The following is a 20,796-nucleotide window of genomic DNA, read 5'->3' as shown; positions in this document are numbered from 1 at the left end:
AAAAAAAAAAAAAAAAAAAAAAAATCATTGCTTCTGATTCTCTGAAGAACCCTGAATAATACAATGTTGTTCAAGGAGAAAAGTAACATAAGAAAAATAACACTTTTAAAATTTAAAAATATTTTATTTTTATTTATTTTTTAAATATTTTTTGTTATAGGTGGATGCAATATCCTGCCTCAAACAAAAATAACATAAAAATAAGCATAACGCAAGATAGAATTTGAATGTAGAAAAAGAAATAAAAATCACTTGAAATGGTAACTACTGGTGGAAATAAATAAGATTTTTTTCCTTATTATTTATATGTCTTTAAAAAGAAAATTAGTATTTAAACAAAATAATAAGATAGTATTGTAGTTTTATAAAATGAAATGTAAAATACATGACAATAAAACCATAAAGATTATGCTAGAAAAACTGTAAGTGTACCTTAGATAAGACAAATAAGAGGTCTATCATATAAGTTCAAGAAGTCTATCATACAAAAAAAATCAATAAAATAAATACAATAGATACTCAAATAATTCCAAAAAGGAAAAAAAAGAGGGGGAGGAAGAATAAAGAATGATAAGACAAGAAGAAAATAAATAATAAGATGAGATCATAGACAGAAACTTAAAAATATCAGTAATCACATTGAATCTGTATATTCTGAACATCACAGTTAAAAACTAGAGATTGTCAGATTGGGTAAAGGAGTAGATTACAACTATTTGCAGCTCCAAAGAAATGCAATTTAAATGAAAATACAAAGATCTGGGGATACACCTCAGTTGGTAGAGTGCTTGTTTCCCATACACAAGATCCTGGTTTCAATCCCCAGTGCCACACACACAAAAAAGAGATTTTTCCTAACATGCTCTAGGCCCTGTGCTCATCTTGAGCATAGTAAACAAAAAAAAATTAAATAAATGAAAAGTCATAAACAGGTAAAATGACGAAACAAGATACACCATGATATCATAAGAAAGCTGAAATAGTTATATTAATATAAGATAAAGTCAATCTAGAGACATAAATTTGTATTCTATTCATCAACAAGGAAAAAAAAACTTTGAATGAATCTCAGAATAATTTTGCTCAGTAAAGAAGCCATAAGGGGCTGGGGCTGTAGCTCAGTGGTAAAGCACTCGCCTAGCATGTGCGAGGCCCTGGGTTCCATCCTCAGCACCACATATAAATAAATAAAGATATTGTATCTAACTATAACTAAAAAAAAAAAATAAATAAACATTTAAAAAGAAGCCATAAAAAAGAGTATATTCTCTGTGATTCTATTTATATATGACTCTACAAAATGAAAGCATATCAGTGGTTGCCTGGGGAAGGATGTGAGGGAAAGGTAATAAAAAGACATGAGGAAATTTGGGGAATGTTATATATACAGCCATCTCTCCATATCTAGAGGTATGAAATCCGCAGATTCAACCAACCATGGATAAAAAATTTGAAAAATTTACATCTGTCCTGAATAGGTACAGACATTTTTCTTATCATTATTCCCTAAACAGTATAGTATAACCTATTTATATAGCATTTACATTTTATTCAGTATTTTAAGTAATTTAGAGATGATTTAAAGTATATGGAGGATGTACATAGGTTCCATGAAAATACTATGCTATTTTATATAATGGATTTGAGCATCCACAGATTTTGGTATTTTTATGAAAGTCTAGGATCAATCCCCCAGGGATACTGAAGGATGACTACCTTCTTGATTGTGATGATTGTTTCACAAGTATGTATGAATGCCAAAAGTCATCAAATTTTATACAATAAATACATAGTTTATTGTATGTCAATTATACCTTAACAAAACCATTAAAAGATGATTAAGGATATCATCATTGAATTATAGATCAATGAAAAAGTAGAAAGACAAAAATCCAAACTGATAATATACAAATAAGTAAATAATATTAAGTAAATAGGAATGGAATAGAAGGGAGAGGTTATGCTTATAGATTTCTGAGTGCAAAGTGGAGGAAGTACTGAAGTTAGGAAATAATCATTTGGCAACAATCATACTAAAGACTGGTTCAAACAAGAATGCTAACTCTAAACAAAAATTTTAATAAAAAGCAAAACATGTATGATACATTGATTTCCCTAATTAACTGTTCTTTACTTGCAAGGGAAAAATAGTAAGTATGTAGTGAGGAAACTGGACAACACCTTTGACTAGCTGATCAATATTATCATCACAATGAGGAGCAGATGAGCATCATATGCCTCGAGATGTGAAGCTCTGAGAAGGGACATAGCACCACTTATGTAGCAATATAGCTAGGAATGCATGATTTGAATTTAATCATGAGGAAACATCAGATAAACTCTAAATGAAGAACTTTCAGTTAAAACAAGATGGAATCTACTGTATTTTTCCAAATGGTCAATGACACAACACTCAAAGAAAAGCTGTGAAAAGTTCCAGTTTTGATTACAGGAGACTAAAGAGACATGACAGATAAATGCAATACCTGATCCTGATCTTTTTGGGTTTTTTATTTTTATTTATTTTTTTTTGGTACTAGGGATTGAATCCAGGGGTGCTTTACTACTGAGATACATCCTTGTTCCTTTTATTTTAATTTTTTTTAAAATTTTGAGATAGGTTTCAGTAAATTGCTGAGGCTGGCCTTGAACTCTTGATCCTCCCACCTTAGCCTTCTGGGTCACTGAGATTACAGGCATGTACCACAATACCCAGCTAGACTAAATATTTCATCAGAGGAAAAATGAAAATTCATTATTGAGGAGATATAGAGAGAAAGAAGTTGGGGAGAGGAGAGGGAAGGAAGAAGGAAAGGGAAGGCGAGTACCTCATAAGCTTGCAAAATATTTATAACAGGTGAACCTGGGTAAAATATACAGAGATGTTATTTGAACTATTTTTGTTCTTTCAACTTTTCTGTAAATTTGAAATTATTTCCAAATAAACCTGTTTAAAGATGTATATTGCAACTGAAATCCTAATGTACCTATTTTAGCTATGTCAGGTTCAATAACTAGGCTATTATGTCACGTGATGTGTCATGAGCAATGCAAGTGAATAATCATTACTATAAAACTGCAACTTCTGCATCCAATGAACAAAAACAAAGATGCTGGCAGAAAAACATATAGTTAGTATGCAACTTCTTGAGTCATCTTGGTCCCTATTTTTTATTAGGACTTGCATCTTAGTAAATTAAATAAATGAGTAAAAGGATACAACTCTTGAAAATGTTCCTTAATGTTTATACTTTTAAATTTAAAAAAATATTTTAATATTAATAAAGGCTTTTCAGCATTAAATAGAGCCAGAGACAGACAGACAGGCATGTCTGTTTTATTCTTTTGTGGGCTGCCATAACAAGATACCATAAATTGTGTAACATATAAAAACATACGTTTATTTCTCACAGTTCTGGGGGCTGGAAACTCCAAATTTAAGGTACTAGCTGATTCAGCTTTTGATAAGGGTCTGCTTTCTCAGAGACTGTTCATTCTCACACAGTGTATCCCCATATGGTAGAACATGCAACCAAGCACCCTTGGGCTTCTTTTATAAAGGTGCTAATTCCATTTTTCAAGAGAGATTCATTTCCCAAAGTCCTAAACTAGTACCATCACCTTAATGGTTAGGATTTCAATGTTTGAGTTTGGGGAGAACACAAACATTCAGATCATAACAATATATATTTTTTTTACCTTTCTGTTCTATAGAAGAGATTTGAATAATTTATTATTAAAAAAGAATACTGAAACAAATGTCTAAACTGGATTTAAAAATGTGAATTAAAGCTTTAAATTTTGAATATATTGTATTAATATTCAAAAGTAAAACCTCTCAGACCTTGTTTGCTAGGATTATAGCGCTGAGGGCCTTTTCATAATATTCTCTGTCATCCCAATCCAAATAGGCAGTAGCTAGTAACCGTAGAACTTTAGCCTGCAATTAAAAATGAAATAAAACATTTAGCTGAAGGTTAAACTGCAACACAGCAGCTCACAAGCACTTACATAGTGACAGGCATCTACTCAAATGTGTCTCCTGTATGAAATATCATTCCTTAAGCAACTTCATAGTCTTGAGATACATCTTGTCATTATGGTACCAGATACCAAATATTGTCTATGAATCTTGTAAAGGTATTGTGTCCAACTACAACTTAAATAAAATATTTTTTTAAAAGGCAAATAAGGCATGACGATTTTTAATTTAATCAACTTAAAACCTACCATCTAGGTAGCATTGTTATTAGGCCTACATCAAAAGAGAAAGATATAATATGTCCCTCAAATGCTTTATAGCGTAGTTAAAATCAATTTATTGGATCAGGGCATCCCCAACACCATTTTGGTATGAACAGATAAAACTTCCTATGGAGAGAATTTCTCCCAATTCAGCTACATTTTAAAATAAATAAAGCATCTCCTAATCAAGTCAGTTTCTCCAGCCAGGTCAGTGTTGATAAAACATATAATTCTAGTCAGTGTGGACATGTGCATCTATAGATTCACAATTTGAAAGAACCAGCCCTACTTCAGTGAAATTCCTCTAAGTAAAATGAGGATAGCAGGACCATAGAAAGGTGATTTATTGATTTTTTAAAAAATTAAATTCATTAGTGTTATGTAAATATAGAGAAATAACATTTAGGATATCGTATCTCTCATTTTTTAATTCAAAAACTATAATGGATCTAATAAGATATATATAAAGTACTCAATGTCATTATTATTATGAAATAACTCTCTAAGAAGTTATAAGCTCCCTAGAGAACTTTTTTTTTTTTTTAAAGAAATTTTTTTAATATTTATTATTTTTTTTTTTTTTAGTTTTCGGCAGACACAACTTCTTTGTATGTGGTGCTGAGAATCGAACCCGGGCCGCACGCATGCCAGGCAAGCGCGCTACCACTTGAGCCACATCCCCAGCCCCCTAGAGAACTTTTATGGAATAAATATGGCATTTCTGAGAACTACTGTAGCTACAACTATTTTATAATAATAAAAGGGTCAAATCATCAGAAAGACGAAAATGGATGATTCTCAAAATTTATGTAAAGCAAATGAAATCATATGCAAAACAGCACATACTGAGTGATTCCATTTACACAAAGCTCAAGAACAGCCCAAAATAATTTATAATAAAAGAATAGTGTTAATTTTTCCCTTGAAAGAAATAAATATTGACTAGAACAGGTCCAAGGAAACTTTAGGGATTGACAGAAGTTTCTGTATCTTTATCTCTATGATGGTCACAAGATTATATATTAAAATTCATTAAGCTGTACATTTAAGATTTATGCAGTTTACATAAATTAGACCTCAATAAAGTACTGTTGGGATAAAAGAAAAACTACTTCATAATGTTACCTCACCAAACTTCACAATATGAATATTCCATTTCAATCAGGTTTCTATGCTATTTTCCATCTTCATTTCCTCCTCAGATATTCTCTCATCTAAATCCCTTGCCTCCTGGAATCCTCTTCTTCCTCTTTTCTAACTGTATGATCCCCAAGTACAAAGCCTATTACCAAAAGGCTTCTTCAACTACACTAGTTAACTTTGATGGACAACTTCTACATACTTCAGGTCAGTGTCACAAAGTTTTATCACTTATTTACCCAAATTGTTTCACTTGTACTAGTGCTTTTTAAATCTATGTTTGTAATTTTATTTGAAGTATATACACATAAAAAATTTAAAAATCTTAAGAGTACATCTCTTGAATGTTCACAAAATGAACACGTTTAACAACAAAGAAATCAAGAAACAGCATTGGTTAGGGGGCAGTGGAGCTGCCTACTTAGCTGGGTTCAATTTCCAGCACCAAAAACAAAAAAGAAGGAAAGAAAGAAAAGAAGCAGAGCATTGAAAGCAACAAGTGCACCTCATACTTCTTTTGAGATACTACTCCAAATAAGGATAACTTGATCCCTTGACTTTCAATATCATATATTAGTTTTGCCTGATTTTGGCATTTATACTTCTGGAATCATATAGTATATGTTAAATTGTATCTTGCATTTTTTTTTGAGACAGGGTCTTGCTCTTGACCAGGCTGGTATCAAACTCCAAGGAAATCAAGGCTCAACTGATCTTCCTGTCTCAGCCTCTCAAGAAACTAACTATAAGCATATGCCACAACATATGCCATGACTAGTTTTTTTTTTTAAGATTTTTTTAAGATGGACACAATATCTTTATTTATTTTATTTATTTTTATGTGGTGCTGAGGATGGAACCCAGTGCCTCACATATGGGAGGCAAGCGCTCGACCACTGAACTATAACACCAGCCCATCATGACAAACTTTTATCTTGCTCTCTTTATTCAGCATTACATGTGAAAACATGCATATTGCTGCAATTACTATAGTACATTGATTATCATTGCTATATAATATTCCATTAAGTGACAATATCACTATATATCACCACATAAAAATGCATAATTATATTAGTATATAATTTTTAATTGTGGTAAACTACATCTTAGCTATTTTTAAGTGTTTTTTTTAATTTATTAGTTCTAATCAGTTATACATGACAGTAGAAAGCTCTTCAATTCATTGTATACAAATGGAGCATAATTTTTCACTTCTTTGGTTGTACATGAAGTAAAGTTACACCATTTGTACAATCATACATGTACCTAGGATAATGATGTCTGTCTCATTCCATCTTTCCTACCAATTTTATCCATTTTTATGTGTACAGTTTAGTAGTACTACAAATATTCACCCTGTTATACAACCACTATCCACCATCCATCTCCAATACCTTTTAATCTTGCAAAATTAAAACTCTGTATCCATTAAACAATAATTCCCTATTTCCCCCTCCTCCCAGTCCCTGCCACTATCATTTTACTATCTGTCTCTGAATTGTATGACTACTGTAGGTACCCCATATAAATAGAACAATGTTTATCATTTTGCAAATGGCTTATTTCACATAATATAATGCCCTCATGGGGCTGGGATTGTGGCTCAGCAATAGAACACTCACCTAGCATGCACGGAGCCCTGGGTTCAATCCTCAGCACCACATAAAAATAAATGAATGGAATAAAGGTATTGTGTCCAACTACAACTATAAAAAAATAAATATTTTTTAAAAAATATAATGCCCTCATGATTCATCCACATTTTAAGAATTTATTTCTTATTTAAGAATGAATAATATTTTGTTGTATTAAATAGCCAAACGCTGTTTAAAATGCCTTATATATATTAACTCATGGGTTGATTGTGAAGCTCTGGGTTATATTATATTACCATTTACATTTTATGGAAACTAATGCACTAAGATGTTAAATGATGTGTCCCACAGATAATCTATTCACAAATGGGGGGTAGAGTATTATAACTTTGTATCAATTCCATAAACTATTTCTTCAATTGACTTTTCCAATATTTATTTTTATTTGGTGCCACGGATCGAATCCAGTGCCTCATATATGCTAGGTGAGTGTTCCACCACTGAGTCACAATCCCCACCCCCCACCCAACTTCTCCAATATTTAATATGATCCTTACCAGCATTTCTGGCCCAACAGAATTCATATCCATCTTCCCAATATCATAGCTTTGGCTATCATTAAAAAGGGAAAAATATATATATACATCTGTGTATGTACATATTTATATTTCAATATATATCATTTTAAAGATTACATATTATTAAGAAGACACAATCATACTTTATTCAAATTTTTCTATTTTGTACTACAAGAGATGGTTAGCTAACTAACATAAAAGTCAATTTTATACAGCAATACTTCCTAACTCTAGAAAAAACACAATTTCCTCAAGAGATAGCCAACATATCAACACTGTGATTATATTAATGCTCTTTTTAATTTGGCTATAAATATATATACTGCATTAAATTAATTTACACATGTATTTAAGCTTTTAGTTAGTGGGCACATTTTGAAGTCTAAGAAATATAAATGCATTTTAAAATAAAATAAATACAGCTGTTATCACAGAAACAAATGTGTTAGCAATATTCATTAAACCTTATGATACCCTTGTGAAGCACTATTGGTTCTATTTTGCAGCTGAATGAACCAACAAAGCAAGAGTGATTTCTAATATATTCTAGATTCGTAGGTAGAATGAGAGCTGAAAAGATAGGGAGTAGAGAAATTTGACTTTCAGTTCTCTGCTTTAATTACCAAGACATATTCTCTATTGGACATTCTGATAACCACACACAATATATTACTATGACTCTCAAGATTTCAAAATTGAAAACTGAAAAAGTGAAATAAAGATCATTCACCATTGGTATTCCAGGGGAGTATTTCAATAAATCTTGGTAAATTAAACTAAGTTAAAGACAGTATTTTGAAATACAAAATGTTCTTAAAAAAAAAAAAGACCCAGAATTGAGAAAACAAAGTTTTAGCTTGTTAACAACGATATAATGTTAGCCTAGTCACTGTAAGCCTATTTAATGGGGGTTATGTAACATTAAACTTTCTACTACAAGTCTTTAAAACAACCAATAACAAAGGAAACTTTGGCAATAGTGATTTAAGGAGCTCTTTTGACCCTTCTCCACCTCTGTGAAGTGACCATTCACTTGGAAATTAAGACAAACAACCACATAAAATTGGTAGTGTGTCATAAGGGCATATAGAAATATGGGGAAACATTTGTTATGAATATAAACGAAATCTCATTAAAAACAGTGAGAATCTGTGTCATTTAAACTACTTCTATCCATTTTGGCTCTATGTGGTGGGTGCGGTCAAGAAGATGGAAATTCTCTCCCCCTCCTTCTCCTGAAATGCTAGGCTCTGGTTTCACCTTAGGAGGGGCTGGCTACCAGCCCTTCTTACCATTCTCAGGCCTGTGTTATGGAATTACTATTCAGGGCAGGCACAATTATGAAGCCTTGGCTTCTTCGGTCCACTCAGCTTTCACTCTTAGGCTAAGGACTCTACCATGGGAATTTCAGGTGAAGAATACTGATACCCTGATCACCTTTACCCCAGTTGATTCATCAGGCAGAGCTTCCATGTCAAAACTAAGAAGACTAGAAGTAACATACAGCCAGTATACACTCATAAAGCATGGGTATAATTCTCAGAGAAGCAAGTCACATTCCCAGCTCTAGTCGTGTGGCAGAGAAGTTCTGCCTGGGGAGTGAGGGGAAACAGGCAGTTAAGAGAACACTGAGTGCACCTTGTTGAAAACAATGGAGATCTGGGTGGTGAGCAATTATGAGGAGACTGGCTGGTAGCTCCTCGGTAATCTTGCAACAAGTTAAAGCAGCAGACAAGCCAGAAGGTTAGCACGGAGACCAAGGAAAGAAAAAAACAAGAACATCTCTTGGGTCACACTTATCCCTGAGGGCCCAAAAGGCTGTGTATCTGTGCTAGGTTGCACCCACTCAGGCACAATCAGAGGTTGTAGTGAGGCGACTAGAAAGTGTTACTGAAAGCATAAACAGATCCATCAGCAAACAGCTTGAGCCTGAGTGGATCAAGGGGCTTAAGCAGAACCTCTGACCAAACACCAACTGAAAATTATGCTAAGATGAAGGGTTACTGTAAGAAAGCTAAGTTTAAAAATAAAATCATCTCATACCTAGAGTTCTGAGACTATATGCCCAAGACAGTGCTTTCTCAGTCAAACAGGGAAAGAATCTTACTGAATAAGAATAGTGAATGATCCCCAATCAAAAGTGATGGGCCCTAATTGAGGTCTTGTTCAAATGCAGAACAACACCTGCAGGCTAACCAGTGGAAATACTAATGAGCAACACCAGGCCTATTTCAAATGTAAAAGGCCTAGAGGGTCACCTGTGGGAACCCCTTCAGCCAACTCCTTTGTCCCAGAGTTGGGAAAACCGGAAGGTGGGGGTGAACCCAGATGGAAATTATAGGAAGGGGATAGGCTTGGTGCTATTTTCCATGCCCTGTTTAACAGCTTTTGTTCCATGCTCTACCCAGAGCCATATGCAAGGTACTAATTTAGCACAGCAAAATGGGTTTTCTGCATGGCGGGAGTTCTCTTTTCTCACTTAAATAAATCCTACTGTGCTTACGTTTTCCTTCCGTGATTGTTCCTGGATTTTACTCTTCAAACTTATGAGACAAGAACCCAGAAGGAAATTGGCATAGCGGGGAATCCAGTCTCATCTCAAAAACTCTGGTTTCATTACTAGTCCCTGCCTGAAAGCAGGGTAAAACAGTAAACTTCCTGAAATGTGAAAACAACCTCTAAACAAACACACATTCTAGAGGAAAGGGGAAAGCCTAAACTGGCTAAGTGCACAACCTTTGACCAATAACTGGATTACAAGGATGCAGGAGTGACATCTAGGAGGCCATGAAAAGATTAAAAAAAAAAAAAAAAAAGGAGGAATCTGAACTGGGGCATCAGTCAAATGACCAAACAAGAAAATAAAAATAAGCTCAAAATTGAGGCACTAAGCAACTCAGCAAGACCCTAACTCTAAATAAAATATAAAAAAGGGCTGGGGATGTTGCTCAATGGTTAGACACCCCTATGTTCAATCCCCAGTACCAAAAAACAGAACAGATACAGAAAACCAATTATTATATGATTCCACTTACATGAAGTACCTAGCCATAAGGAGAGAAAGCAGAATAGAGGTTATTTGGTGGCTGAGAGAAGAAAAATGGGGAGTTATTGATTAATGGGTAGATTATTTCTGTTTGGGATAATGAAACAGTTCTAAAAATTGTTACACCACACTGTGAATATACTTAACGTCACCTAATTATACACTTAAACATGTTTGAAATGGTAAACTTTATATGTGTATTTTACCACAATAAAAAAAAATCAATGGTTAAAAAAGGGAATTAAGTTCTTACACATGCTACAACACGGATGAATATTATGCAAAGTGAAATAAGCCAGACATACTAAAAACAAATACTAAATGATTCCACTTACATGAAATATCTAGAATAGGAAAATTCATGACAGAAAATAGATTACAGATTACCAGTGGATGGGGGAAGTAAAGGAAGGAGAGTTAATGCTCAAAGGTTACAGAGTTTCTGTTTCAGGTGATGAAAAGTTTTTTAAATAGATAGTGGTGAAGTATGGCTCCACAATATTGTGAATATAATTAATACCATTGCATCAAACACTTAAAATGGTTAAAGGGGCAAGTTTTGTTATATGTATTTTACCAAAATAAAAAAATTGATTAATTTTTTTTAAAAAAATCTAAGTCAAAAGAGATAGTAAAGGGGGGGAAATTAGTCATGAGACATACAAGAAACAAAAGGAAAAATATCAAACATAAATACAATAATATTAATATTAACATTTACTATAAATGGATTAAACAATACGATCAAATGACAGATGTAAGACTAAATTGAAAAAACAAAATCCAACTATATGCTGCCTATAAAAGACACACTTTAGATTCAAAGATACAAAGAGGTTAGAGATAAATGTTGTTTACATAGTATGAACAAAACATACCATGTAAACAACAATAATAAGAGAGCTAGAGTATAAGACAGCTAGAGTGGGTATGCTAATATCAGACAAAATAAACTTCACAACAAAAATGTCAATAGAGATAAAGAGGTGCCGCAGTCTGGCTGGGCACAAATGCCGCAGTCTGGCTGGGCACACAATCACGAGCCACCACATAGCTTGTAGATTCAAACAGCAACTCTTTATTCCCGAACTCACACCAGCCGTCTACAATCACGTTCTGGGGAAATCCACGTTCTCTGCCCAAATCCACCTCCACTGGGCTTCTATCTCCCAAAAAATACTGTCTAAATCCCCTGAGAACTCAAGGGGAACTCAGGCAGCAGGATACGCCCTATTCCCAGCAGGAATAATCTTAAACCTTAAACCTGGAACCTAAACCGGGAACGCCCTAAACCCGATTATCTTAAACCGGGAACACCCTAATCCGCCTTGGTCCTTGAGCAAGGTCACCTACATTCAATGTCACTGCAACATGGGGTACGCTGGCAAGGAAATTGTCATACCTACTTGGCTAATGGCTCCCAGCAAAGAGGAATGTTTATAATGATAAATGGACAATTCATTAGTAAACTGTAACATTTGTGTCTGTCCCAAGATACATGAAGCAAAAAACTGACAAAATTGAAGTGAGATACATAATCCAACAATAGTAGTTTGGGTTCTTCAATACCCTTTTTTTCAATAATGGATACAGCAAGTAAGTAGAATCCCAAAAAGAATATAGAGAAGTTGAACAATGCTTTAAACCTACTAGACCATAACAGACAGCTATAGCAGACTGCACATAGAACATAGTTCAGAATAGAACATACACTGACCACACAAAGCTACATTAGATTGAACACAATTGAAATCATGCAAAGTATATTCTCTGTTCACATGGAATTAAGTTAAAAGTCAACAGCAAAAAGAAATTTGGGAAATTAGTAAATATGGAAAATAAACAATGCATACCTAAATAACTAATGAGTCAAAGTAAAAAACTAATAAGGGGAATTGGAAAATACCTTGAGATGAATGAGAAGGAAAACACAAAACACCAAAACTTATGGGATATAGCTAAAGCAATGCTAAGAGGAAAACTCACAGCTATAAACTTCAACATTAAGAAAGAAGAAAGATCTCAAATTAATATCCTAACCTCCTACCTTAGTTAAGTAGAAAAGGAGAAGCAAGCTAAATCTAAAGCAAGCATAGAGGAAATCACAAAGATTAGAGTGGGAATTAAATAACTGAAAAGCAATGGAAAAAAAGTTCATGGTTTCCAAAGATTAAAAAAAAAAAGACAAACTTTTAGCTACAGTGACTAATAAAATTAGGGAGAAGATACAAATTATTAAAATTAGGAATGAAAAAGAACATCAATATTGATCTTTGAAGAAAGACTATTCCTAAAAGATCTAATGCCCCAACTATGTGACTTTGAATGAATCTCTTACTCTCACTTAATTTCTATTTCCTTATCTTTACAAATTTGAAGTTGATCTACAGCAGTCATTTTCAAACTTTTTAAAACAGGTAAATAATTTTTTCAAACAAAATCTTACAGACATATTAATTAAGAAACTTATTTAAAGCCTAAATTCTCTATTTAAAGTAACATGGGGATCTTCAAGAATTGTGTAAGACTCCTTTTCCTCCTAAATGAAATCTTAATATTCTTACAGAACCCAAGAGCACCATAGAAAATGTTTTCTATATTCACGAACGAAAATGGTCTGTAAGATTTCTTGCAGCTGCAAATTCTTATCTATATTAAATTATATTCTATATTAAAATTGCTATATACAATTCATTGTATTTCCACCAGATGGCACTAACATATCCCATTTTCCATTAAAAATTGGCTTTGTATAGGACCCTTTTTTAAATTAATAATTTAACATCATTCATGATTATATAATACCCTTAACTTTTCAAAGCACTATTATGTTACTTATGCTATTCTCACGACAAGCCTGTGACACAGATAATAATTGTGTTTAATTTTCAGTTGAAGACATTGTAGCACATAGTAGTTGTTAGTTGAGTGACTCACGGTCACAGTTGATCAATAACAGATTTTCCAACACCTCTGAGATAGTCTCCTAGATTGTGTTCCATGGCTATATATAATTCTCAAGATCTCAGGTTAAGAATGGAAAACAAAAGAATATCAAATAGCATTGAAACTGGTTCAAATTTTGTTTGGGCTAATATAATGTCCCATTAATATTTGTACATTTAATTTTATTATTTCCTTTATTTCTCATTATAAGTCTTCTGGTGATATATTCATGTGTAACAGTAGTAAAGTAAAAGTAGTAAAGATATCACACATTTAGGAAATATGATAGCTATTTTTAAACTCAGAATGGAAATTACATAATCCAGGTTCACTAAACCTAAACACTATGAATTTAGAAAGCTAAGTACTACGAATTTAGAAAGCTATAGCATAAATTTTATTCTTTTGAATTTATGATGTATATAAAAATTTTTACATATGCAATAAAGAAACATACTTCTCTCTCCACTTGAGGATACTACATAGAGGATAACAACTACTTCTAATCAATGGGAACCAACTCATATTACCCACCAAGTGAGATAGATTTCAGATTAATATTTAGAAAACATTAAATAGTGTTGGAAAAGGATTTTTGAGATCCTCCAACATACTGCCCATCCAAACATTTACCTACATTCTCAAAAAAAAACTATCAAAAATAAGTTTAGCTTTAAAAAATAATGTAAACTTGCAACCATGAAAGGAGGAGGTTGTTGAAACCATGCTCTATTTCAATCTTATTGGGAAAAAGGCAACACAACACACAAGGGGTTGAGAAATACTCTTTGTAATCTACAAGGGATTCTCCTCTTTGGGAATGTATAAACACCTACTTCCTAACCCGAAGGTTGAAGAAGTAAGGTCATTAAATTTTATTAATTAAGGTCAATGTTAGATTATTTTTATAGAACATCTTCATGATTTTATCCAATTCTCCAGAATGTTGTTTTCTCCATTTATCTATTTATCTCGCAGACTCTAATATAACAAGAGATCACCAATTAGGAAATTTCCTGTGTATAGTCTTTGGCTTTATTTAATTCTATTAATTTTTTTTGTTCACAGTTCATTTTGGGAAAAAAAAACTCAAAAACTTCTGCAATCTCACAAACATATCAATGATTTTGATGTTTTCTACATCATTTAATATGTTAAAAGAGCTTTTATAAACAATTTTTAGAAAAATATCAAAAGAATGCAAAGTGAATGTTAATAGTAATGTTATGCACAATGGGAGCATAATTATAGGAACTTTAATTTTCCATATTATGTAGGTTTATTATTATTTTTTTAAATGTTTTTTAGTTTTATATGGACACAATATCTTTATTTCATTTATTTATTTTTATGTAGTGCTGGGGATCAAACCCAGTGCCTCACATGTGTAAGGCAAGCACTCTGCCACTGAGTCACAACCCCAGCCCAGGTTTATGATTATTATATTTAGCACAAATAATTTCTTTAATAAAACAAAGAAGTTATAAACTTTATTTTTATTATATCAATGGCTATTACCTTTCATTTTGACTATTTACCCCCAAAATTAATTTACAAAAAAATCAGAGATCTTAGCCCCATCACTGTGAACTGAGACTTGAAGCCCACCTCAGTATGAGGATGTCTGCACTTCCAGACTCAAGGAACATCCCAATGCCAAATGTTCCAGTGCCACTCCCTAGGTAAAGACTTGAGTCCTGCCCCTATGGTCCCAGGCACCAGGCATACTCTATGAGGCTGGCCCCTGCAGCTTTAGATTCCAGGCCTGTCCAAGTGCCAGGTCAGCACTCATGTCACCAGGTTCTAAACTGGAAACCATTGAACCAAGCTCTAGGTATATCTCAGGGCAAGGCTGTCACACCAAACTCAGATTTTAGGCTTTCCCCAACTCCAAGCTTGCCCAAATGACCCAAGGCTCCAGTGAACCCAGGGTATAGTAACACTCCAGTGGAACCTAGCTCCAGATTAACCTTCAAAGACTCAAACAACAGACTAGTCCATGCAGAAAAACACATAGGCTAGAGGCCAGCATAACGGAGGACTCCAGCAGCAAAATCACCCATGAACACTACCAAATGGTCTACCAAGTACCACTGCACAGGCTAACTGGTAAAAGGCTTTCCATACTGAAGCCAGACTGTAAAGAATGGAAGAGCTGCCTATTTTTTCACACGTTCTGACACCAATGCAAGGCCACAAGAAATCAAGGATAATCAGGGAAACATGACACCAACAAAGGAACAAATTAAAGCACAAGTTACCCATCCTAAAGAAACAAAGATCTACAAGTTGCCTGACAAAAATTTCAAAATAATTACCTTTTTAAAGTTCAGTAAGTTAAAAGAGAACACAATACATAAACAAAGTGAAAAGAAGAAACTATTTAAAAAAAAAAAAAATTCTGGAGCTGAGGAACACAACAATGAAACTAAAAGATTTCATAGAGTGCTTCAACAGCAGAATTGTTCAAGCTGAAAAAAAGAACCAGCAAGTTTGAAGATAGGTCATTTAAAATCATTTGGTCAAAGGGACAAAAAGAAGAAAGAATGAAAAATTGAGGAAAGCCTATGAGACCTATGAGAGATAGCATAAAGCAAAAATAAATATATATAATGTGAATCCCAAAAGCACTCATTCATACAAAGGAGCATGGTAACAGAAAGGTTCAGAAAGATTATTTAAGGTAATAATGAGAGAAAAATCTCTTAAACCTATGGCTGGAAGAGAATTTTCAGATTCATGAAAGCCAAAGAATATCACATAGACTAAACATAAAAAGGATCCTCACCATGACAGATTACAGTCAATTTCTTAAAAGTAATATAAAAGGAGAGATACTTGAAAGCAACAAAAGAAGAGTAATTTAGAACATAAAAGGGAATTTTTATAAGACAATCTTGAGGTTTCTAGTAGATAGCTTACAGGTCAAATAGGGAAGGGAGATGATATATTCAAAAGTGCTGAGAGAAAAAAAAAACTTCCCCAAACAATACTACACTCAGCAAAACTGTCTTTTAGAAATTATTGCAAGGCAAAACACATTCCCAAAAAGTAAGTTATGGGAATTCATCACCACTAGACCTGCATCACACGAAATGACAAAGTTCTTCAAGTTGAAACAAAAAGATGCTAACAATATGGAAACATATAAAAGTGTAAAACGTGGCCAGGGAGTGGTGGCACATGCCTGCAGCTGAGAAGCTGAGGCAGGAGGATCGCAAGATCAAAGCCAGCCTCAGCAACTTAGTGAGACCCTAAACAACTCAGTGAGACCCTGTCTCTAAATAAAATACAAAAAAAGGGCTGGGGATGTGACTCAGTGCTCAAATGAGTTCAATCCCCGCCCCCGCCAAAAAAGTGTAAAAACTCATGAGAAACATAAGAATACAGTCAAATTCACAATATTATAATACTGTAATGGTAATATGTGAATCACTTTTAAATGCAATGTAAAAGTTAAGAGATAAAAGTATTAAAACAATAATAGCTACATTAACTTGTTAATGGATATACAATATGAAAAGATGTAAAATTTGACATTAAAATATAAAATGGGGGGGCTGGGATTGTGGCTCAGCGGTAGAGTACTTGCCTAGTATGTGCGAGGCCCTGGGTTCCATCCTCAGCACCACATAAAAATAAATAAATAAAATAAAGATATGTGTCCAATGACAACTAAAATATAAATATTTTTAAAAATATATAAAATGGTCAGGTATGGTGGTGCACACCAATAATCCCAACTACCTGGGAGGCTAAGGAAGGAAGTTTGCAAGTTTGAGGCCAGGATGGGCTAATTAGGGAGACCCTGTCTCAAAAAATTAAAATGTTGGTCAGGCAGTGTAGAATACAAAGGTTTTGAATGTGATCAAAGTTAAATTATTATCGGTTTTAAAAAGAATTTTAGAACAAAAAATATCTTATATAAGTCTCATGGTAACCACAGACAAAAAACATGTATTGATACACAAGATAAATTGAAAGGAATCAAAACATACTACTATAAAAAAATCTCAAATCATAAAGGAAGAGAACAAAGGAAGAAAGGAACAAGAACTGAAAATTATTAACAAAATGGCAAACAGAAAGTTATCTGCCAATAATCTATTTAAATGTAAATGGCTTAAACTCTCCAATCAAAAGATATACAGTATTGCATACCTAGGATCACAGCTACTTGGAAGACGGAGGCAGGAAGACTTCAAGGCTAGCCTAGGCTACATAAGATGATCTTCTCTCAAAAAAAGAAAAAAAAAAGAAAAAAAAAGAGCGCTGAATGGGTAATGAAGAAAGAAAGATCTATTTTCTTCCTATAAGAAACTACAGTCTTAAGGATATATGTTGGCTGAAAGTGAAGGGATAGTAAAATATTCAATGTAAAATGGTTACCAAAGGAGAACAGGGGTGTCTATATCAGAAAAAAAGTGGATTTTAAATAAAAAATTATCATAGGAGTCACAAAAATCCATTATATAATGCCTAAGGGATCAATTCACCAAGAGGATATAACAATTGTAAATGTATATGCACCCAATATTTTAGCATCTAAACATATAAAACAAATATTAGCAAACTTTAATACCCTACTTTCATCAACAGACAGATCATCGAGATTCAAAATTAATAAGAAAACACTGTATATATGTACGCATATACATACGTATATATATTCGTATGTATATATATATATATATATATATATATATATATATATATACACATATANCCAGGGGCAATTTACCACTGAATTACTTTCCCAGCCCTCCTTTCTTTTTTCTTTTTCTTTTTTTTTTTTTTTTTTGAGACAGGGTCTCACTAAATTGTCCAGAATAGAAAAAAAAATTAAATGCCATAGAAGGTATCAATAGCAGAACACATCAAACAGAATAAATAAGTAATAAGCTCAAAGACAGGCTATTTGAAAATGCACAGGAGAAAAAAAAAAGAATAAATGGGAGTTAAGAAAGCCTACAGGAACTTTGGAACAGTATTTAAAAAGCAAATATTCAGGTTTGGGGGGTTCAAGGAGGACTTGAGAATGCCAAAAATATGGAAAGTTTATTGAAAGATATAATAACATAAAACATTCCGAACCTAGAGAAAGTTACAAATATCCAGGTCCAGAAAGATCAAAGGTCACCTGTCAGACTTAACCCTACCACACCAACCTCAAAACATATTACAATCAATTTGCAAAGGTTAAATATAAAGAGAATATCCTTAAGGCACTAAGAGAAAAGAAATAAGTAACACAGAAGGGTGTCCCAATTCACCTGACAGCAGACTTCTCAGAAGAATGTTTATGATACAGGAAAGAGTAGCATGAGATTTTCACAGTATTGAAGGCAAAAACCTGCCAAACAAGAATACTGCACCCACCAATGCTGTCTTCTAGCAATGAAGGAGGGATAAAGATCTTCCCAGACAAACAAAAACTAAGAGAACATATCTCTAACAGGCCTGTGCTGACCTGTGCTACATGAAATGCTAAAAGGATTTCCTCAGCCCTAAAAGAGCCCTTAATAAGTAAGAAAAAAGATACTTAAAGGTACAAAACTCATTAGTAAAAGTAACTATGTAGACGATTTCAGAATGTTCTTATAAGCATAGTACATAACCATTCATATTTTATGAAGATTAAAAATTCAAAAAAGTAATAACTATACTAAGATACACAATGTAGAAAGATATGAGACACCAAAAATTCTTAAGGAGGGGAGGAATGGAGTGTAAGTATAGAGTTTTAATTAGTACATTTTGTTTCTTTGTTTCCTTTATCTTTAAAGTCATGTTAAGTTGCTATTATTTCAAAATAGCTTGTTATAATCAAATTATGTTTTTTGTATGCCTCATGGTAACTACAAAGCAAAAATCTATAACAGAAAAACAAAAAATAAGCAAGGAATCAAAACACTACTAGAGCAAATCACTGAGCCACAAGGAAGACTGTAGAGAATAAGAAAAAAGAACTACAATAAAATAAGAAAAGAAAGTACAAAATGGCTATAGTAAAACTTTACCTATCAATAATTACCTTGGATGTAAATGGGCTAGATTTTTCCAATTAAGAGATACAGAGTAAGTGGATGGATTAAAAAGAAAAAACAACAGCAAGACCCAACTACACGTTGCTTACACAAAACTCACTTTGTCTCTAAGGACACACTTAGACTGAAAATGAAAAGATGGAATAAAATATTCCATGCAGGGCTGGGAACTGTGGTACAGACCTCTAATCCCAGCTACTTAAGAGACTGTCAGGCAAAGGGGTCATGAGTTTAAGGCCAACCTGGGCAACATAGTGAGACCCTATCTTAAAAAAAAAAAAAAAAGATATTCCATGCAAACAGAAACAAAAACAACATATATATGTAGTGGCACTCCTCCTCCACAGAAAATCTTAATTAAGCTTCTCCAGAAATCTCCACCATAATTGATTTTAGGACTATCAGCAAAAGAATCTCAACAAGAGTCCAATGTAGTTAAGCTTCCTATTTCCTGTTGCTCTATCTTACAATAATTAAATTTGGAAATGGGCCTAAAAGAGATTGGCACTCCAGGTGCTGAACACCTCTTTACTAGTTTTTCCACAAACATTTATGGACTATCTAGGAGAATGAATAAATATATATATATATATACAATTATATATACAAATATATATATATACAATTTATAAAGGTTTTTAAGGGAAGTGTGTCAGCAAATGCATAGTATGATAAGAAAGATCCTTTAACAAGGCCTCTGGCCTTCAGCTGGAGCTTCACAGAGATGTTTACATTTCAAAGATAAGAAAAGATATTACTAATTGGGCTCCATGGTAACAGATGGCAGTGGGGAGCGAAGAAAGCAGGGAAGAGCTCTCCCCTTCTCAGGTGTTGTCCTTGAAGAGTTAACATGCCCAGAACAGTGAAAGAGAAAGCTACTTTTATGTGAACTTCTGCAGGCTGTGAACTTCTGAGTCCCTCCCCTTACACACTGGGTATAAACTTCTGAAACTGCCTGAACTAGGGGTTCAGGGGGATTGATTGATTACAGCGAAAGCTGTGCCCTCTGAACCTGACTGCAGCCAAATAAGCCTGCTTCCTGTTTCCTATCCAGTGTCCTGCCTCGATTGTTCCCTACAACATATATTGGATATGCCTAACATTGGCATATTCAAATATGTAAAGTAAATATAAATAGACCTAAAGAGAAAGAAAGACTCCAACACAGTAATAGTAAGGGACATAAACACCTCACT

General features: G+C 33.5%; 1 protein-coding gene across 1 annotated transcript in view; it reads right to left on the bottom strand.

Annotated features, from left to right (window-relative positions):
• Tex11 (testis expressed 11) overlaps nt 1-20,796 on the bottom strand; it is a 252,258-nt gene that overhangs the window by 155,452 nt on the left and 76,010 nt on the right. The window contains exons 8-9 of the mRNA XM_048797231.1: nt 7,541-7,595; nt 3,845-3,940 (exon numbers count right to left, since the gene is read on the bottom strand). Of these exons, the coding sequence (XP_048653188.1) occupies nt 3,845-3,940; nt 7,541-7,595 (151 nt within the window). The remainder of the gene's footprint in view (nt 1-3,844; nt 3,941-7,540; nt 7,596-20,796) is intronic.

Source organism: Marmota marmota, unplaced genomic scaffold (genome assembly GCF_001458135.2).
Source record: "Marmota marmota marmota unplaced genomic scaffold, marMar, whole genome shotgun sequence".
In the NCBI taxonomy this organism is placed as follows: Eukaryota; Metazoa; Chordata; class Mammalia; order Rodentia; family Sciuridae; genus Marmota; species Marmota marmota.
Note: the sequence above shows the minus strand (reverse complement) of the source record. Positions and strands in the feature narration are given on the sequence as shown.